The sequence below is a fragment of the Citrus clementina genome, unplaced genomic scaffold (genome assembly GCF_000493195.1).
Source record: "Citrus clementina cultivar Clemenules unplaced genomic scaffold, Citrus_clementina_v1.0 scaffold_7, whole genome shotgun sequence".
Classification (NCBI taxonomy): domain Eukaryota; kingdom Viridiplantae; phylum Streptophyta; class Magnoliopsida; order Sapindales; family Rutaceae; genus Citrus; species Citrus x clementina.
The window spans coordinates 15250920-15272834 of NW_006262075.1; the positions used below are offsets into that span (position 1 = coordinate 15250920).

A 21915-nucleotide genomic window follows, 5' to 3' on the forward strand; every position below is an offset into this window, starting at 1 on the left:
GTTTTATTTTAGCTGTGAAGCCCCAATTTATTACATTGTCATTTTCATTAGAAGATGATAGTAAATGGGAATGTGTATTGATAAATAGAAAAATGTGATTTTAAATAGAGGTAAATTGAAATTTAAATTGAAAAGTTAAGAATGTTTTTAGAGTTGTGATATTTGGTTCCTCTCTCTTATATCTCATCAGTTCTCATTAATCACTTTTATACTAATACTTATTTTATCTTTACATGAAATGACTTAAAAAGATAAATAATTTTTAAGTGTACCCACATAATAATTTTTATTAATATCTAATATAACTAATCTAATTTCTTTTATCTTTTTAAATTATTATCTCTTCTCAAATATTATATACTCTACTTTTAGTATTATGGAATAAATTTATTTATGGTACCCAATAGAGGATGGTGAAGATTTATCAAATTTTTTTTATAATTATGGGAATAATGAATAAAACCGAAAAAAAAAATAGAGACCGTATAGTGATTATGAGAGTTCTCTTTTCTTTCAAAATTGATTTTATAAGTTTTATACTTTTATTATTATCACTTGATCTTTTATTATTATTCACGAGCCCTCATATTATCTTTCACGAGCCCTCACTTTTCAGTTAACCATATAAAAAATTTAAAACTAATCGTTATCCAAACATATTTGATCTCATTCTGAATTTATTTTTATTATAATTTTTATTTTATTTTCAAACAGCCACCACATAAATCTTTATCCTACTCTTCTCGATCAAACTTTGGTCCTCGATTCCCAGTCACAATAATAAAAGATCCAAGTAATAATAAAAAATCAAATAATAATAAAAAATCTTAATAATATTTGCTTATTCACAAAACAACAAGAATACTTGACTATTTGGCTTGTCCGCCGCAAAAAAAAAAAAATCATTAATATTAATTAATGACAAAGCTTCCAGAACAAATTCTTCTACACATTATGTATACATGCATAAACAGCTTCGAACCCGCTCCCCAAACCACAAGTTACAGAAAACTAAATCATATTCTTGAACTTCCAACCTCTTAAATCTGAAAAATAATTAAAAAAAAGAGAGTAGAATTGTTATTTCTACTATTGCTAGAGAAACTTCAGCTTTCCCTTCGCCACTGAAGCCTTGGCCTGCTCTAAATGACACAGTGCTTTCTCGGTTCCAATTAACCCAGAGCATGATGTGGCTGCCCCTAAAGTGACAGCAAAATAGAGGTAAATAGTACAGAGGAGACCCAAGAGAACCAATGCTGTTAATAGGAAACGATGCCTCTCAGCGAGCGTTGACCAGCTACCGAATTCGTCTTTCGTAAACTGCCTCTTAAATGATGATGACCTACGATGAGGGGACGATAAAACTGTTTCAAGAACCATGGTTTTCACAACACTCTTCCTCAGCCAACTTGCGATCCGCAGCAGTTAGCCTCTGATGAGGGGAAAACAAAAGGCTCAAAATATTGTCTTTTTGACAGAAAGAACATTAACGTTAGAAACCAGGAAGTTTAATTCCAACTCAAGTAGATTAGTTTAGCTGTTACTTATAGCATTAAATAAGTACATCGAAAAGGACAAGCAAAGCAAGCTAGCAACCACAATCAAACATACTGTATCTGATTGCCAAACCCGCAATATCCAAAAGCTACACTTAAGGAACCCAAACAGTATATGGATCATTACCCACTTCAACTTTTACAATTTACTTTGAAAACCAAACAAATAACTGACAATCCAAAACATGTGTTGCTTGTGCCAACAATCCAAGCATCCAAAACCAGTGTTCTAAGTGAGACTAAACAGCAATAAAGCAAAATTAAGAAGAACAAAAGACTCAATTCCCAGAAAAGCTAGTGGGGTAAAAGAGTAAAATGAGTAAAAGGTAATTACCTCCAATAGAGATGTAGAAAAAAAATGACTTAAAGGGTTATAAACTTTTTTGAAGTGTTCAAAATAAAACCTGAAATCAATTCAAATTTTACTAATTTTACGTTTTTGGCTAAATGAAAATGCATTCATTGTTTAAATGAATGGATGAAATTCATAGTGAGAATGAAAGAACAGATGACGAAAAAACTTTATCCTACACCGGGCCCAGCTTCATGGTAGCTAAAGAATGTCAGCTGCTTCTTGAAAGAACAGAAGTTAAGACCACGACACTAATAATCACCAAAAAATCAACAACAAAACACATCAAGAGGCTATGAAGAAAGAAAACCCTAGACAAGTGCAGTTAAGCATTGAGGGATTCACAATTCCAATTCCAATATAAGTAGTCCATAACAGCAACCATAATCAAGCGTAATTTCCAAACAAAATTCGGGAAATGAAAGCTAGTACTGAAATAATCATATGAAAGCATGTAAAGACCTAAGTTTATTAACCAGATTACAAAAAATGGAGATTGTGTACTAAGACTTGTTTAAAACCATGAGAAAGCCCAATAATATTCTACTCAGCAGTGCAATAACATGCTAACGGTATCAAAGGCAAACACGCAATGCAAAATCAGTGTAAAACCAAATAGTTTGCTTATCCAATGAATTGATTATTATGCCAGCACAAAAGAATTCCCAATTTTTTTTTTCTTTTAATGACTCGCAAATACCTCAGCATATGCACCAAATTTGTTATTGAAACTGCAGTTGAACTTCACAAAAACATTCAGTAGTCAGAAAATCTTGTTGCATGTATAGAAGTGAGAAAGCAATTTCAAAATATCCAATACCAGACTGAAAAGAAATGAACCAGTCAAATCGTTCATATGGGAAAACCCTCCATTTGTAGGCAACCCAAGCCAAATATTGTTGAAAATTGGAGCTAGAGGCGACAGGATTAAAGAAAGAAAAAGAGACAGAACACAACAACAGACTCAAATAGTCAAGGCAGGCAATGCACTACCCTTTAAGACTATCTATGTCCCTCAATATTATTAACCTTGTGCAAACTTTGGCATATAGCCAGCATATAATCTAGTGTGCTGCAAGAAGTACTCATATTCTGGAACAACTGCCATAAGAAAACCCAAAACCAACAAAAAGCAGCCACACTCATGGTAAAGGCCCAAATGAATAGAATTACACCCCAGCATCGAGGATTGATGCACAGATGGGATGAACTAGTTTTCGTTTCAGCTAGCCCACCATCTCATGTACATGGGAATCTACATCTTTAGCTTGATTACCCTTGTAGGAGAGTGTTTCTCTATATCAACTGCTTAAGTGGTTCACTTCATTTCATCATAGAATTGAATATTCTGAAATACCCATCTCGCTTCAACTGCAGGTAAAGTATCCTAAAACGGATTTGATCCTGTATTCTCTCTAACCTTCTAGATTCACAAAATGCATTTCCTATGTTGCATCAACACCCGTCAAAGAATCTACAGAATTAACTCTTACCAATGTTAACCAAAAATAAGATCCATTTCCACAAACCAAAGGGGGTTGTTTTTGTTTTCTTGGCTTTTATCCGAATTCCAATCAATTTTGTTAAAATCTAAAGTGGCCTTTTTAACTCATCCTATCACCTGATCACAAATCACTTTCAATCTCCCATTTTCAAAGTTAAAACCAGAAATCAAACAAAATCACAACCCCATTAAAAAATACACAAGCCACAACACAAAAGAAGCAAAACCCAGATCAGAATTTAAAGAACTGAGTCAGATCTGAAAACAAAAAAAAAAAAGGATCAGAGAGACTTACAGAGAAAGAAACGGAGATTGTTAAAAAAAGAAAAAGAAAAAGAATGAACAAATAGACGAGCTGGCCGAGTGAAAATGCTCAATGCTTCTTTATTGAACCCTTCTCTCTAAGATCACGTCTATTATTTAAGGGCTTTGTGTAAATCTCTTCCTTATGTCTCGGCGTGAGAAAGAGTTGATGATGCCGGGGTTAGATCGCCCACGCTGATTATTATGCCGAAAATGGACTGAACATTTTTATTATTATAGTTTTAAGTTTTGTTTTGCGTGCGCTTTCCGTGTGGTATTGCTATGCATGTATGTGTTATGTATGTATGTATGAGTCAACAATAAGACTTTTGGTTCAGACGGGCGAGGAATTTTGGACCTTTTGTGCCAGTTGACGCTTGGCGGCCATCAAAAGCCACCGATACCCAATCCGGCTCTTCTGATTATGGGGTTTACTTTAGATTCTAGAACATCATCATCATCATCATCATCATCATCATCCTATCATAGAATGGATCGTGCTCCTCCCACGTGTCCACCGACTATTTGCTAACACTTTCGCTTTTTCGTTTTTCGACTACTTTGTTTCTGAAGTTGTTTTATTGCACTTCTTAAATTTATGAAACATAAATTTATATGAGAGTGGCTTGTATCATTTGGCTCATTTGTAACATATTAAACATTAATAAGTTTAATATGATACATTTTTAAAAATATGATGACCCATTCGCAGGAGTTCATAACAAAATTTTCTCTCACAAATGTATTGTAAAACGTCATTAAAAAACTCTTCAAATAAAATAAGCGCTAAGTTATTGTTTCAATTCATGATGTAGTGTCAATAACTTTCTCCTAAACGAAAAGCAAGTTATTGTTAATGGCTGAGCATGAGTTATATTATCAAGTGTACACAACACAAAATCAGATCGATAAAGAATTACATCAATGTGAGATCAATGACTAGCAATGTGACAACTGTTACACGACCAGTGACGTGATTCCAAGATTGACAATAGGTGCTGTAAGTTCGATCTGTTGAAAAAATAGCATATCAACATGCTATTTTGAGCACATTTTGAGTGGGTCCAACTTAGCGAAACTGGAAAATCTTGCGAAGTTCGGATTTTACTCCGTAAATACTTCGAAAGTGTATATTTATTTACTAAAAATAGTGTTATGGTGAATGAGAAATTGTCTCTCAAAGTGCACCCTTGGAGTTGAAAATTTGAAAGGAAATGAAGTTTAACCCATAAGAAAAAATAAGTTAAGGGGTTTGTGTTTATATATAGACATTTTCTCATGCATGAGCAAGAATTATAAGGATAAAGGCTCTCTCCACGCGCGTGCGCGGGAGGGGGTGCAAATCCAAGACCGATTTGGTTGAACTTGTGTGCGTACGCGAATGTCAGCCCAAAATCACCCAAGCTTGCATGTCACGTTTTTAATTTCCTTTTAATTTTTTTTTTTGTAACATTTTCACGTTTTTGAATTCAAAGGATTTGTAACAGCTTCACAATTATTTTTTTGCTGTTATACAATTCAATTTTGAAATCAATTGACTGACTTGAATTTAAACAATTCAATTGGCTTTTATAACAATTAAATGACATATATTGAATTCAGAAATTCAATACTATGCTACTGTTACATCCTCACATGTGTATAAAAAAACAGCTTCTTCTTTTGTTTTCACACACAAGAACAACCAGCACACACAGAGCACTTCAAAATTTCTTTCCTCCTTCTGACGTTTTGTTTTTTTATCGAGCTTTGAACGCTGTTGTGGTTCAGTGGAATTATTTGTCTGTGCTTGACGGATAATTCGTACCCGTTGTATCTGGGAAACAATTACCAGCAAACCTAAAGCACTACAGTAAGTGGTAAATCTGTTTTAAGGACACTGTATTACAGGCCTCAGGTTTATTTCCTTTTGATTCGTTTTTTTCTTTCCCCTACTTCTTCATTTCCAGTTGTTGTTCTTACTGTTTTTTCTTCATTTCCAGTTGTTGTTGTTCTTACTGTTTTTTTTAATTCCAGTTGTTTTTTTCCTACTGTTCTTAATTGTTAACTCACTATGTTATTTGTTTTGTTTTAACAATCTTAAAACAGATTTAAGTTGAGATGGCAACTGAAACCAATGATGTGATTCTGATTCTTCCTATTTCAGTTTCTGCTACTGGGCCATATGTTGTGAAAGAACCAACCGCTATGGCTATTCCAGTGAATCATGCGGAAAGGCCAGAAAAATTCAATGGCCAGAATTTCAAACGTTGGTAGCAAAAGATGTTCTTTTACCTGACCACATTAAACCTTGCGAGGTTCTTGACTGAGGATGCTCTAAAACCCAAAGAGGGTGAAACGGATGTTCAAGTTGCTAGTGCAATTGATGCATGGCATCATTCTGATTTTTTATGTAATGAATGACCTTAGTGATTCCTTGTATAATGTATACATAGGAAAGAAAACAGCTAAGGAGTTATGGGAATTCTTAGACAAAAAATATAAAGCTGAGGATATGGGTACCAAAAATTTTTTTGTTGGCTGCTTCCTAGACTATAAAATGGTGGATTCCAAAACTGTAGTAAGTTAAGTACAAGAGCGTCAGATCATATTATCTGAAATCCTTGCAGAATGGATGATGCTAAGTGAAACTTTTCAAGTGGCTGTAATTATTGAAAAATTGCCTCCTGCTTGAAAAGATTTCAAGAGTTATTTGAAGTATAAACGCAAGGAAATGAATATTGAAGAGCTGGTTGTTAAGCTTCGAATTGAGGAAGATAACAGAAATGTAGAAAAAAGGGCTATTTCTGTGGCTAAGGCAAATATTGTTGAACATTGACCTAAAAATAAGAAAAATATAAAATTGGGACCGAAAGGAGGAATCTCCAAGAAGTAAATGAAGTTTTAAGGAAAATATTTTAATTGTGACAAGATGGGTCACAAGGCTTCAGATTACAGATTACCTAAAAAGAAGTGAGAGAGAAATGTGGTGGAAAACATCACTCAATATGTTTCAGACATAAACCTCTCTGCAGTGATTTCAGAAGTGAATCTGGTTGGCTCTAATATGAGAGAATGGTGGATTGATACGGGAGTAACCAGACATGTTTGCTTGGACAGAGGGTTATTCACTTCATTTGAAACAGTTAGCAATGGCGAGAAGTTATTCATGGGGAATTATAATACGTTTGAGATTGAGGGTTAAAGGAAGGTGATTCTGAAGATGACTTCTGGAAAAGAGCTGACTCTGAACGATGTGCTTTATGTGCCAGAAATTCGGAAGAACTTGGTGTCTGGATCGCGGTTGAACAAACATGGCTTCCGAATGGTGTTTGACTCAGATAAGGTAGTTTTGTCAAAGAATGAGATGTGTGTGGGAAAGGGTTATGTTAATGAAGGGCTATATTAAGCGCAATGTAATGACTCTAAAACCAAAAATTAATAATGAAGCTAGTTCTTTTGCTTATTTGCTTAAGTCTTCTAATCTTTGGCATGGTAGATTAGGACATGTTAATTTTAATTCATTGCGTAAATTAATTAACATGAAGCATATTCCCAATTTCCAAATTGATTTGAAACATAAGTGTGAAACTTGTGTTGAGACAAAACTAACTAGGTCATTTTTCAAACAATTAAAACAAACATTGAACCATTTGATTTAATACATAGTGATATTTGTGATTTTAAATCCATTCAAACAAGAGGTGGTAATAAATATTTTATTACCTTCATTGACGATTGCACAAAATATTGCTATGTATATTTGTTGAAAAGTAAAGATGAAGCTTTAGAAAAATTTATTTTCTACAAAAATGAAGTTGAGAATCAACTTAATAGAAAAATTAAAAAAATCAAATAATTAAGGAGTGACCGTGGTGGTGAGTATGTTGTTTCGTTTGAGTCACTATGTGAATAAAGTGGAATCATACATCAAGTCACGTCTCCATATTCACCTCAATATAATGGGATTGCAGAACGAAAGAATCGAACTTTAAAAGAAATGATGAATGCAATGTTGATAAGTTTTGAGTTACCCCAGAATATGTGAGGAGAAATTGTTTTGTCAACTAATTACTTATTAAATACGATACCCCGAAAGTAAGAAGATAAAATGTCGTATGAGCTGTGAAAAGGTAGAACACTTTCTTATAAATTCTTACGAGTATGGAGGTATCTTGCTAAAGTAGTGGTTCCTTTAAATAAAAAAATGAAAATAAGACCAAAAACCGTTGACTGCATTTTTATTGGTTATGAGCAAAACAATAATGTTTATCGATTTCTGGTGAATGGGTCTAAAGTTCCAGATGTCCTCAAAAATACGATAATAGAATCAAGAAATGCATTGTTTTTCGAACATATGTTTCCTTGCAACTCTAGAGTGGAATCGAAAGAACTACGACAACTTCATGAAACAATAATTGAAAACAGTCAAAATGAAGAAAATGATGAAGTTCAAGAAGAAGAAGAACAACAAGAAGTTGAGGTCAGACGTATCAAAAGAAATATAATAGAAAAGTCTTTTGGTCCAGACTTTCTGACGTATTTGCTAGAAAGTGAACCTCAAAGCTTTAAAAAAACTGTAACTTCACCTGAAGGCGCTTTATGAAAAGAAGCCATTAACAGTGAAGTTGAATTCATTTTACAAAATCATACCTGGGAGCTAGTAGATCTTTGTCCAGAATGTAAACTTTTGGGGTATAAGTGGATTTTCAAAAGGAAAATGAAAGCCGATGGATCAATCGATAAATATAAGACTAGACTTGTACTTAAAGGTCATAGGCAACGAGAATGCCTTGATTATTTTGATACTTATTCTCCTATTACGAGAATAAATTCCATTCGGATGATAATAACAATTGCAGCTTTGCACAATTTCGAGATATATCAAATAAATGTAAAGACGGCTTTTCTAAATGGAGATTTAGGTGAAGAAATCTACATGGAGCAGCCTGAAAGTTTTATAGCTCCAAGACAAGAAAAGAAGGTCTATAAATTAGTAAAGTCATTATATGACTTGAAACAAGCACCAAAACAGTGGCATGAAAAATTTAATCATACGATGATCATAAGTGGATTTAAGATCAACGAGTGTGATAAATGTGTTTATGTCAAAAAAACAGAAAATAACTATGTCATTTTATGTTTATATGTTGATACCATGCTCATTGTTGGGAGTGATGATGACATGATTAAATCTACCAAGAATATGTTGAAGTCTAAATTTGACATGAAAGACATAGGTCTTATGGATGTCATTTTGGGGATTAAAATCTCAAGGGCTTCTAATGGGCTTATTTTAAGTCAAATTCATTATGTAGATAAAATTCTTGAAAAATTTAATAAAGATGATAATACCGTGTCTAAAACTCCATTAGATACGAGTATACATCTATCGAAAAATAGAGGAAATGATGTTTCTCAAGTAGAATACGGGAGAATAATAGGCAGTCTAATGAACTTAACACACTGTACCAGATCAGATCTAGCCTATACAGTAAGTAAACTTAGTAGATATATGAGTAATTTAGGAACTGATCATTGGAAAGCTATCGTAAGAGTACTCAGGTATCTTCGATGCACTCGTAATTATGGATTGCACTATACTAGATATCCAGAAGTATTAGAAGGATTTAGTGATGCTAACTGGATATCTGATGTAAAAGATTCAAAAATTTCTAGCAGCTATGTGTTTACACTAGCAGGTGCAGCTGTATCATGGGGGTCTTTTAAACAGACAGTAATTGCCAAATCTATAATGAAATCTAAATTCATTGCATTAGATAAATGTAGTGAAGAAACAAAATGGCTACGCAACTTTTTAGAAGGTATTCCAAAGTGGCCAAAGCCTATGCCTACAATTTGTATTCATTGCGATAGTCAATCAGCTATCGGTAGAGTACAAAGCAATATGTATAATGGTAAGTCTAGATACATACATCGTAGACATAATACCATTAGACAATTTACTTCAACTGGAGTTATTTCTATTGACTATGTACGGTCAAAAGATAATATTGCGGATCCGCTAACCAAAGGATTAAATAGAGAGCTAGTAAAAAAATCATCGAGAGGAATGTGATTAAAACTCATAGAATGATTAGTCAATAACGAAGGAAAACCCAACCTAGTTGACTGGAGATCTCAAGATCTAGGTTCAATGGGACAACCTAATTGTTAAAGACTAAAATTAGATCACTGTGAGGGTTATTCTCTTGAGAGGATTACCTCATTAACCATTCCTATGATGAAACAATGATGCCCGTGAGAAATAAGGTTGAGCTAGGCTCTTAATGATTCTTACGCGTTGGAAATTCGAGCGGAGTAACGCGGGTTACTCTTAATTAAGATATCACTTATGTGAGAGAGAAGTAGGGCCGCTTCAAAGGGAGTTGTTAGAGGTTCAACTCTTAGAAACTCTTGTATAACCAGGTAGATGTTCAAGGTCAAAACGAACATAACTATGAGAACTCAACAGTGTTAGGAGAAATACCTATGTGTTGTATATGATCGTTTACACTAACGGCAGAACAGTTCAAGGACATCACATCTACTGATCAGCCAGTAAAGTAAATATACTATCACAAGGAAATGTTCAAAGGATAAGACTTACCTATCATGTGCTAGGTATCGATCCAATAAACTCGATCATTAAGGTCAAAAATAGTTTTGATGTCAAAATTTAGTGGTTTTCTATTTTATTGCCAATTTTCATTCATGTGAGGGATTGTCAAAAAAATAGCATATCAACATGCTATTTTGAGGGCACATTTTGAATGGGTCCCATTTAGCGAAAGTGGAAAATCTTGTAAAGTTCGGGTTCTACTCCGTGAATACTTCAAAAATGTATATTTATTTACTCAAAATGGTGCTAGGGTGAATGAAAAATTGTCTCTCAAAGTGCACCCTTGGAGTTGAAAATTTGAAAGAAAATGAGATTTATCCCACAAGAGAAAAATAAGACAAGGGGTTTGTATTTATATATAGACACTTACTCATTCATGAGCAAGAATTATAAGGATAGATATTCTCTCCACACGCGCGTGCGCAGGGGGTGCAAATCTAAGATCAATTTGGTTGAACTCGTGTGCGCCCGCGCGTCCTGCCTACGCGAATGTCAGCCCAAAATCACCCAAGCTTGCATGGCACATTTTTAATTTCCTTTAAAAAAAATTTTTTGTAACAGTTTCACGTTTTTGAATTCAAATGATTTGTAACAGTTTCGCAATTGTTTTTGGGCTGTTATACAATTCAATTTTGAAATCAATTGACTGACTTGAATTTAAACAATTCAATTGGTTGTTATAACAATTAAATGGCATATATTGAATTCGAAAATTCAATACTATGCTACTGTTACATCCTCACATGTGTATAAGAAAACAACTTCTTCTTTTGTTTTCACACACAAGAACAACCAGCACACACAGAGCACTTCAAAATTTCTTTCCTCCTTCTGACGTTCTGTTTTTTATAGAGCTTTGAACGCTGTTGTGGTTCGCTGGAATTATTTGTCAGTGCTTGACAGATAATTCATACCCATTGTATCTGGGAAACAGTTACCAGCAAACTTAAAGCACTACAGTAGGTGGTAAATCTGTTTTAAGGACACTACATTACATGCCTCAGGTTTATTTCCTTTTGATTCATTATTTTCTTTCCCCTGCTTCTTCATTTCTAGTTGTTGTTCTTACTGTTTTTCCTTCATTTCCAGTTGTTGTTCTTACTATTTCTTTTAATTCCAGTTGTTTTTTTCCTATTGTTCTTAATTGTTAACTCACTGTTTTATTTGTTTTATTTTAACACGATCTTAGGGTGATACTATTTCGATTGTGCTCCTGGGTGGCTTTTGATTAAAGAATTTGATGATTTGAGTTTTAATTATGACAAATTGGGAATTTGGAGATTTTGGTAAGTATATTTTAGAGAGTTTTGAGAGTAATACTCTAATTTTCAACCCTCGTTTGAGAATCAAACTCCCATTAATGATTTCCAAATGGATGTAAGGGTCCATCAATTTGATTTTCATTCTCACTATTAAATTTGTAAATAAACACATGACTTATTCTAATTACATAATTTTCATTCTCATTCTCTTTTAGTAAACACACTAGAAGACTCCTAATAGATCCATATTGTAATATCTATAAGTTAGAAACACCAAAAAAAAAAAAAACAACTTAAAATTTTATATAACCTTAAAAAAAAAATTCTTTTCAATCTTTCAAAATTTGTCAAAATATCTTATTTTTACAAGCGAAATCTCATTTGAAGCGAATAAAACAATCCAAAACAAAATGGGCTTTGCCCAAACCAAAGCGTGCGCACGCTGCAAAAAAAAAAAATTAGTACATCCTGTTAGAAACAATATGGGCTGCTGAATGCTATTACTGTATACACACTAACCCATGTTTTTTTTTTTTTAATCAGGAACGGGTAAAAAGATCAACGACAAAGATCCGCTCCAAGCCCAGAAACTTCATTAACCGAACCGCAGGCGATAAAACAAGTTTCCTTGACTAGCTCTTTCTTCCTTCTTCGTCGTCTCGCGGTCTCTCCTAATATTCTTCGCTTAGCGCTTGCGATCATCGCCTTTTCTATTTCACTTTCCCTTTCTCCTTCAAATTCAATCAAATATCCCAGGTAAAAAATAAAAAAAATTAAATACCTCTTTCAAGTTCTCGCTAATTTCTCTTGATTTTCAAGATTTTATAATTCAATTTCATTTTCTCTCTTCGCCAATCCGATAACCTAGTTATAGTTCTCACTATTTCTCATTTACTTTGTTCGAATTACTATCCGTGCACGTCATCGTTACTTATTAATCTAATTAATAATCACAATTTATTTATTTATTTATTTTTGTATAGTTGATTGTGTTCGGTGGTTGTTTCAGTTTGTGAGAGAAGAGAAGATGTGGGCGGCGTCTTGTCTTGCGTCGTGCTGTGCGGCGTGCGCGTGTGACGCGTGCCGCTCGGCTGTGTCGGGGATCAGCAGGAGGTCAGCTAGGATTGCTTACTGCGGGCTGTTTGCTCTCTCTCTGATCGTTTCGTGGATTCTTCGTGAAGTCGCCGCTCCGCTCATGGAGAAGCTCCCTTGTAAGCAAATTTAGCTGTCTTTGTATGTTTTGTTATATTTCCTTTTGAGTAATTTTAATTAGGTTCCTTTGTCATGTGTATTGTTGTTAATCTACATGGCTGTTATCAAATTTTCAATGATGTGGCTTTTGATTCATAGCTATTATATCGTGAAAGCTGGTAGTTTACTAAACACTTTAACACAGGTGCTTTCTAAAGTAAGCAGAACTATAGCCGTTAAAAATGACTTTATTATTCGTGTTGATTGCAACATAAGATTTTTTTTTTTTAAAAAAAAATCAAATTAAAACATACACTTTTTGGATCTGCACTCTAATTTGGAAAATAGAAGGAGGTTTCTTGAAAATGAAAGCGAGTTGTAGGTCGAATAAGCCCTGATGCAATGTTGAAACAATGTTAAACCCAATAGCCTATTTTTATAGGTAGGGCCTAAGATTGTTGTCTTCTAAGCTCTTATCAATTCTTCATCTTTAGTATAATTTACAGTGTCTTATTATTAAAAAAAAAAATGTTTGGTGAATTTTCTCTGTGTAGCACATGCAAATAATGGTACGACGAAATGTCTATCGATGGGTGAGGAGTTTCGTTCTTTCTACCAATGTGGTTTGGTTCAAGGATTATTGGATGCCTAACTTCTTTTTATTCCTAATGAAGTCAGAGTTACACTGCATTCATTAAAGTCAAATGAGTTTTCGGATGACATAAAACTGGCGGTGGCTAATCTAGTCATGAAAATTGAATCTTATACTTGTTATTGATGCAGGGATTAATCATTTTCATAAGACACCTAGCAGGGAGTGGTTTGAAACTGATGCTGTGCTGCGAGTTAGCTTGGGAAATTTTCTCTTTTTCACTATTTTGTCAATTTTAATGGTTGGTGTGAAAAATCAGAAAGATCCCCGTGATAGCTTGCACCATGGTGGATGGATGATGAAAATTATTTGTTGGTGCCTTCTGGTGATCTTTATGTTTTTCCTTCCAAATGAGATTGTCAGCTTCTATGGTAAGTGATATTTATATTCTGTCTATGGATTCAATTAACACTTTTGACTAGGGGTTATGATAGTGCACATGCTGTTTATAAAAGTAAAGGTTGATCATCGTCCAAAATTGAAATAATAAATCTGATTGTCGATCCAGTTCTTCATCTTATACTAAATCATTTTTCATTTGAAGCTGATCATTTTATTTTTATGCTCGCAGAGTCAATATCAAAGTTTGGCTCGGGTTTGTTTCTTCTTGTTCAAGTTGTCCTTTTATTGGACTTTGTTCACAGATGGAATGAGACGTGGGTTGGATATGATGAGCAGTTCTGGTTAGTTTGACAATTCTTATAGTATTATCCTATTCTCTCTCTTTCTATTCCTTTTTCATTTATTTGTCTTGTTTTGGTGACAACCTGTACTTTCTTCAGCTGACTTTCTGAATTTCATTTAATTTTTTGGTTATTTCACCCTTTGTTTTATAGGTATGTTGCCCTATTGGTTGTTTCTCTTGTTTGTTACGTGCTGACATTTGGCTTCTCGGGACTTCTTTTCCATTGGTTCACACCATCAGGGCAGGATTGTGGGCTCAATACATTCTTCATTGTTATGACCTTGATTCTTGCATTTATCTTCGCTGTAGTTGCTCTACATCCCGCTGTAAGTTCGCATTTCCCATCATACCAGAGATTATTATCTCTAATTTATTCGCATTGTTTTATACATATGAATGTTCTATTTAGTATGAATAAAATGTGATAAAGGCTTAATTGGGAAGTCTCTGCATCCTAAAGGGATTACATTCTTATTGAGCTGTGTTGTTTTTGGTTTTGGGCTGTTTCTGATCTGTGTAGATTTTTTAGTGTTTTGTTTACATTGGGACTTCTCGTCCTTGTTTTTGTGGATTTGTAGTCCCATCAATCCTTGCACATCTCTCTTTTATTTTTATATAAAGTCTTTTGTTTATTAGCCAAAAAATAATAATAATTAAAAAAATAAAAAAGCAGTGGTGATAAGTTGGTTGAAAATGATTATGACAGGAGAAGGAAGACTGTTGACTCCCAACGTTGTTGTTAACAGTTAGTCCTTTGATAATGAAAATGTTACTGCTTCCAAGTAGTCTAGAATATCATCTTACTAATTGTTAACCCCAGCCTAAAAAGGAAATGAAATCTATATATGAGTATCATTTTTTGTTTTGCTTAGTTTTTGCAGACGAAGACCGTTAGACCTTATTGCAGGTAATGGATAATTCAAGCATTATCCATTTAATATTTTCAGGCCAACAGCAGGTTTTTTATATGCTGTAGATGTAGTATATGTGTGACAGGAGTTTTGAAGTTGTATAAAACGAGATTTAGTGTATGGTTCATAGTTTTGTCATGGCAATGATTTCCGCTCATGTGAAGAATAACCTTTATTATAACTTCCATGGTAAGAAAATCCTACGTTGTATGAGAATCCTAGTACAACTTGTTTGATCTCTTGTGTTGATTAAACCTAGGTGGGTGTTTTTAAAAGGACAGCAATTATATGATTCTGTTCTGATCTGCGACTGCTCTTACAGTTAATTCAGGGAGTACCTCCTTAGTTTCTTGCCACTGACATATATGTGTTTGTCGTATAGACTAGTTGTTTGTTTACTTGCACATGTTTCTTAAATGTTTATATAGGCAATTGCATAATATATGGGGTATACTTCTTGTTCAGATAAGGACCTTGACTTTCCTTATCTCATTATTGGCATTTTAATGCAAAACAGGTGGGTGGCAGCGTTTTGCCTGCTTCAGTAATATCTCTTTACTGCATGTACCTCTGTTACAGTGGACTTTCAAGTGAACCAAGAGATTATGAATGCAATGGTCTCCACAGGCATTCTAAAGCTGTCTCTACTGGCAGCCTTACCTTGGGCCTGATTACCACTGTCCTATCAGTAGTATATTCTGCAGTGCGTGCTGGATCTTCTACAACTCTGCTTTCACCACCAAGTTCACCTCGTGCAGGTTAGTGTTGAAAAATTTTGTAATTACTAAGCAGAGTCTTGGATGTGGAATTCTTTCACTCAGCATCCCCCCAAAAAAAAAGGTCCAGAGTACTCAATTCTGTGTCTTTTCCTTGTACCTTTTGATCCGGAATGTTTTTGTATGATTAGTGGACCTGATCATGAGGTTCTATGCGTTCTTTTCTTTTCCTCTCCTCCCCCCCCCCCCCCCCCCCCCTTTTTCCTTCTAGAAAGGTGATGCTAGTAAGTGAATGCAATAAGCCTTCTGAAGCTCATATTCTGACTACAGGATGAGCCATCGTTTCTTGGTTTGAATCTAACACCCAGATTTCCTGTTGTAGGTGGCGGGAAGCCTCTGCTTCCAATGGACAAGGCCGATGAGGTAGAAGAAAAGGAAAAGGCCAAGCCAGTCACATATTCATATGCTTTCTTCCACATTATTTTCTCTCTGGCCAGCATGTATTCTGCAATGCTTCTAACTGGGTGGTCAACCTCTGTCGGGGAGAGTGGGAAGCTAGTTGACGTGGGTTGGCCATCTGTCTGGGTTAGGATTCTGACCGGGTGGGCAACTGCAGCTCTCTACATGTGGTCACTGGTTGCTCCAATTCTGTTCCCGGACAGGGAGTTCTGAATTCCAAAAATGTTTTAAATACCCCTATATATATTGTGCATGTGTGATGCAGCTCCCTAACGGTTAAGCGTATACTGTTTGGAATGCTTGCTTATCATAAAATTGTAAAAATGTTGTCTATCCTAAGTTGTATGAATTGAATTGCTTTCAAAGTTACTCGATGGAGTGAGGCTATTGGCGCTTCTCTAATTTCGTCAAATAACTCGATTATGCACACCTGATAAAAAATTTTAGTATTTTACAAACATAAAACTACTTTTACAAACCATAATTCTAACGTTACCCTCCTTTCCCTCGTTTCTCTGGATGAACTTTTATTTTTGACAGTCCTCTCAATCCCTCCATTTCTCAATCTTATTGCATAACTAATGGATGAATTCACTTTGGTTCTCTTCACGGCATGCAACTTGGCGATCAAAGGGGAACTTTTAACCAGACGTGATCCCCACCACAAAACTGTGTTGATTCAACGAATGCTTCTGTTGAACAAAAATAATTTGACATATAAGTAATATAAGTCTTAATAAACTAATACCCGTTATAAAATACAATCTCGATTAAATAATAAATTTTTTCAATCCCTACTTGGAGTGTGCTAAATTATAATTTAATTATTTAATAAATTTTTCTTGCCCATCAATTTCTCGTTCCATTATAAGATCATCTACAAATATTCAAGTCATATTTATGGATAATTAAATGTCCAATGATATTGGTTGTTGGGCAAAATTAATCCCATATTTACTTTATGGGTGTATTATCATATTTTGTATCAAATGATAATATATAATATTGATTACGTTAATGTAGCTATGTCGCATGCACTTTTTTAAATATTTATTAAAAAACACTTAATATACAATAGATATTTAAAATATTTTAAGAAAATCTGTATTTGTAATGGTTGGAATATAAGAATAATTATTATCCTACAAAAACATATATTGCAATTTTGATGTTAAAATTTTTGTATCTCTTGGCGTATATTTTTATCTTGGAAAAGTACCTCTCCTTACATCATTAGATAAATATATTTTCAGTTTTTTCTTAAAATTAAAAAAAAAAAAAGATTTAAGCACAAAATGAAATTTATCTCCACTCTTTTAATTGTTAATGCAATTCACTTGATGAATTATTCCTAACAGCAACAGATCAATTTGAAAATATGAATGATGAAAACCAAATAAATAAATAAACAAATACAATATGAATAAAGGCCATATTGAAAAGAATTATTAACCATTTAACATACATAAACATATTTATCAATTCAATTAATTTACATAACATATTTATCAATCCAAATAATTTAAATCAATTGGACCTTTAACGGGGTGGCCACAGGCATAAGTTGATTTAATCAATAAAGCAGGTTGGAGGGAAGGAAAAGACGATTTCTATTTAACAAATGCTCAAAATTGATTTTTCCTAATTCATCATAATCACATTTCATAACTTTTGATCAATATTCAATCAAAACCATATCCAAGTAAGATGGTGATAAAGATCCATCTAAATCCGAAAACTATAAATTAATTACCAGGCTTTATCGTCGGACTCAATTAATTAATAAATCCAGACACTACTCAAGTAAAGATGCCCAGGAAAAAAAATTAGAAATTTATCTATAAAAAAAGAAAAAGAAAAAGAAATCAAAACTATGAAGCCGATGGGAAATTATGTTCATCGGCTCAATCCTCGAAATCTCCAGCATTTTCCAATAGGTAGTTAGCTGCCAATTCCTCGTTACGATCACATGCCAAAAACGCCTCAATGACAAGGGCTCTATCGAACCCCATTGCTTCAAGCTGTAAGTAGGAGAAAAATATAGTTAGCCTACAAGTAAAAGAACATAGAACAGAATTTTTATCAGAAACAACCCAAACACAGAAAAGGAACAATGTACATACTCGTTGGATAGCTTCCTGTTCGGCTGGGGTAACATTAATTGCATGAGGCATGTCTTGCTCAGGCTGATCAAACATATCTCTGAAAAAATAATGAAAATTTACATGTCCCATTATTTTCAAAGTCTTGGGTCAGTAAGAATAAATATACATCTTCCCACATAAAAGCAAGGTAGATTCCTAATAAATCTCAAGCAAAGTAGATCCATAGATTAAATACATTGTCTAGGAACAAGGCGGCAAAATTTCAAATCTTTAAGGAAACAAACTAAATCCCCAATATCATATTGGCACAACTTCACGAGCAGTTAAAAAATTTACTTCCATCCAATCATAATTAAAGCAGAAGTGGAACAAAATAAATGCTATTTAAGCCAATACTAATATCTCATAAATATGGTGACGAGACAAGGATTATGATTAAAGCAGTAGTGAAACTTGCAGAAAGTCCAAGGAAGTCTTATTAGGGATTTTTTAGAATTTAACTAGCATGGCTATAGTGTACTTACCCTTCAGAACCATCAACAGGCTCATTTATTAACTGAAGGAACTCTGTCTGGTGCTCTTGGATTAATCTTAATAACTGAGGGTTCTGTTTTCCAAGCTCCTGAAGCATGGGCTGTAACAGAAGCAACAGTTTAAGCTCCAAGACACATTGAAAACCACCAAAATGTAACAGATTAATATGAAAGGGTGGAAAAGATAAAAAAAAGGGAAAAAGTTGTTAAGACCTGCAAAATTTGCGGATTTGATTGCACCATTGAACGCAATGCTTGAAACTGAAAAGCAAACAAAGACACAAAAACTAAGCATTAGAGGCAGAAAAGAGTTTCAACAAAAAATACAAGGCACCAATCAAGTAGATCTTAAACATCACTATTTGGCATTAAGTAAAATCCAACAGCAATGCAATACCTAAGAAACAATTTTTGTAAATGTACTCTTACTCCCATTTTGCCTACATTATTCATGCCCATTGTTAAAGGGATCAAAGCCAATACACATCAGTTCTAGGACAGTGCTTGATATATGAATCCTAATATAAATTGATTTGAGCATATCCAGTCAAAGCAAACCCAATAATGAAAATGACAAAAGTGTCACTGAAAAAGAAACAGCAATTGACAGCACAAGAGGGACCACACCTGTTGATTGTTTCTGAGGAAGTCAAGAGATCCAAGTCCGCCAGCAGGAGCACCTGAAAGGGTCTCCTGAAAAGCATTCAAACTCATGTGAAATCAGATGTCCATGAGCTAATAAACCACGAAAGTCATCCTAAAACCAAATTTTACCTGAGGAAACATGTTCAAGGGAGATGAATTGGGTACTCCAGAGACTGGTGCAGCTCCTGCTGCACCAGTTTCAGCTGCCTGACTTGCAGGAAAATGAGCCACTGGGACAGCAACTTCAGCTGTTTCTGGAATTCCCTGAAGGTCAAAACATTATAGCGACGAAATCTACTTGTTAACACAATGATAATACCTAAAACTACAAAAGGAAACAAAAGCAAATTTTTGGAGGTTATACGTACAGAGTATAAGTAATCCACTGCACGCTCTGGGTTATTATAAGCGGCTTGAAGTGCACGAGTAACTGTTTCTTTGTCCCAGGTTCCACCACCCATATCCATTATTTGTTGAATGGTCTGCTCAAGATCATTACCAGCAACTAAATTTGAAGCAGCTTGACCGTAGGTGTCACTATTTGCACTGTATCAAAATTAGAATAACGTGTTAGCTAATTAGTAATATTCTGAACAATTACCAATACAAAAATGTGCAAAGAAAAAAGTTTAAGTATCTCAAGTGACAGATGGCAAATTGACAGGGATAATCCTCTACCCTGCCCTGCCCACAGCAGAAAATCCACCCCCATTCCCCACTTATAAACCTTATGAGGGAAGCCCCTATTCCACTATTTCTGTTCCATATAGGAAACTATTTATCCATCCTAGCCCAGACCACCCAGACAGACCTCAAAAAGGAAAAATATAATAGCACTGAATGAGAAAAAAGAAAAGAACATCTATGAAATTGGTAGAGCCCGTACTTAGCTGCTGTCACATTAGAGGTCACATTGGAGGCTGGTATGCTAGGGGTCGGAGCCCTGCAACAACATTAGAAACATATCTAAGATGAATCCAGCCAAGATACACAAAATGAAATAAAAGTGACGCAAACTCACGGTGGCGGTACAGATGCTTCCTGTGGAGGAGTAGAATTAGAGCTTGGTGCCGTTGTTGGTGGAGTAGTATGAGCAGGCTGAAGTAATCAAATGAAAAAAGTAGTTTATTAGATGAAGGAAAGACTAAAGAGAGGAAGATTGTGTCCAGCAACAGTAAGCATAAGCAATAAGAATACCTGAGCAGAGGAAGCCCCAGCCGAGCCTAGTGTTTTACTCTGAAAAAGTAACAAAAAAGACAAACAGCATGAGTTAAACAGTGTGAAAAGGAGTTAAGAGTATGACAAGGTATTAAGTTATGTCACTGCTGCACAAAAGCCAAATGGTAACGGCACGTAAATGTTCCCAAACAGAACCCCAAACTAGGCTAATAATATAACTGATATTACCACAAAATTCAAAGGATGATACATCAATAATTATTGCATTCCAAATATGCTACAGGTTCAAAATTCCTAGAACTAACCCAAAGTCATGGTAGGGTAGCTTTCCTTTTCTTGTTGGACTTATCTCAGATATGATATGATGATTAAGGTGCCTTGCACCACCCCCATTCTGCCCAATCCTATCCATTTGTCAAATTAAGAGGATAAATAGTTAAAATAGTACTATAATAAAATAAACTCTATAGCATGGAACAACCAACATGCAAACATCAGCTGGAATATTGGCGGTCCTACACGTAATTAAAGAAAATAGATCACACTGTTTCATATTGAGAAACTGCACGAACTTATCCTAGATGTCACTATTTTCTTCTACTTCATGTGCTGGTAACGTCAATTTTTAATCTCAAGCTTGATGAAACCAAAATAGAAATTACTATGAGGTTGATATCCGAATTGAAGGAAAGGAAAGGAGATACATCTCAATCCCTTGTGGTGCATTACCAACCACCGTGTCCAACAATTGTCAACATGATGAATATCTAGCTAATTCTGCCCTTTGAAACAAGATTTCATCAATTTAAGTTAATCTAGGGTGGGTCCACATAATGATTATTGAACTACCTTTAAGGTAAATGTAGAATATCAATTTAAATTAACCGGACAAAAACAGCAATCATTGCATCAGAAAGCCATTTTTATGTTACATCAATGCTTCTCCTTCATTGCGAATTCTTTACACTTGCCAGCAAGAGAACATTGAAGTGACACTGGTTTTGTAATACACTCAAGTAATTCTCTTAATTATTTCTTTTTAACAAAAACGTGTAAGCACTAACTAAAACTAAGGGGGAAAAAAATCAAAGCGCAACAACAATGGTACAGCAGGGTTTCCTAATATATTCAAAGTAGTTCTCTAAACTATTATTCAACCAACATGTGTAAGCACTAACCAAAACTAAAAACTAAAAAATCAAGTAAAATCTTAGGCACGTAAAATGTAAAATTTATGGCTATGAAACAAGACAAGACAAGA

The 21915-nt window shown here is 34.5% G+C and overlaps 3 protein-coding genes across 4 annotated transcripts in view; 1 reads left to right on the forward strand and 2 right to left on the reverse strand.

Annotated features, from left to right (window-relative positions):
- Positions 1-836: 836 nt before the first annotated feature.
- On the reverse strand, positions 837-3965 carry LOC18037555. Of its 2 annotated transcripts, none has more exons than XM_024180833.1 (2): positions 3708-3965; positions 837-1467 (listed from the first exon to the last, which is right to left on the reverse strand). In XM_024180833.1, the coding sequence occupies exon 2, from the start codon at positions 1378-1380 to the stop codon at positions 1096-1098; it is 285 nt and encodes a 94-aa protein (XP_024036601.1). In that variant the 5' UTR covers positions 1381-1467; positions 3708-3965; the 3' UTR covers positions 837-1095. The 2 variants fall into 2 exon arrangements, with proteins under 2 accessions (XP_024036601.1, XP_006427688.1); XM_006427625.2 differs by having other exon boundaries at positions 838-1432; positions 3708-3964.
- Positions 3966-12157: 8192 nt separating this feature from the next.
- LOC18036337 (probable serine incorporator) lies at positions 12158-16604 on the forward strand. The gene is made up of 7 exons (XM_006427626.2): positions 12158-12334; positions 12588-12789; positions 13553-13792; positions 13993-14104; positions 14258-14432; positions 15535-15775; positions 16116-16604. Exons 2-7 carry the CDS (start codon positions 12606-12608, stop codon positions 16403-16405), a joined length of 1242 nt encoding a protein of 413 aa, XP_006427689.1. The 5' UTR covers positions 12158-12334; positions 12588-12605; the 3' UTR covers positions 16406-16604.
- A 1317-nt stretch (positions 16605-17921) lies between these two features.
- The window catches only part of LOC18037861 (ubiquitin receptor RAD23b), a 4694-nt gene continuing 700 nt past the window's right edge, over positions 17922-21915 (reverse strand). Inside the window, exons 3-12 of the mRNA XM_006427627.2 lie at positions 20673-20711; positions 20497-20573; positions 20362-20418; positions 19844-20021; positions 19605-19739; positions 19458-19523; positions 19044-19091; positions 18822-18931; positions 18316-18394; positions 17922-18213 (exon numbers count right to left, since the gene is read on the reverse strand). Coding sequence (XP_006427690.2) covers positions 18097-18213; positions 18316-18394; positions 18822-18931; positions 19044-19091; positions 19458-19523; positions 19605-19739; positions 19844-20021; positions 20362-20418; positions 20497-20573; positions 20673-20711 — 906 coding nt within the window. The 3' untranslated portion in view covers positions 17922-18096. The remainder of the gene's footprint in view (positions 18214-18315; positions 18395-18821; positions 18932-19043; positions 19092-19457; positions 19524-19604; positions 19740-19843; positions 20022-20361; positions 20419-20496; positions 20574-20672; positions 20712-21915) is intronic.

Coding starts and splice junctions, on each gene's coding strand:
- LOC18037555 (XM_024180833.1), bottom strand. CDS start 1,380: ATGGTTCTTGAAACAGTTTTATCGTCCCCTCATCGTAGGTCATCATCA.
- LOC18036337 (XM_006427626.2), top strand. CDS start 12,606: ATGTGGGCGGCGTCTTGTCTTGCGTCGTGCTGTGCGGCGTGCGCGTGT. Junction 12,790..13,552: donor GCTCATGGAGAAGCTCCCTT/GTAAGCAAATTT, acceptor TTATTGATGCAG/GGATTAATCATTTTCATAAG. Junction 14,433..15,534: donor TAGTTGCTCTACATCCCGCT/GTAAGTTCGCAT, acceptor AATGCAAAACAG/GTGGGTGGCAGCGTTTTGCC.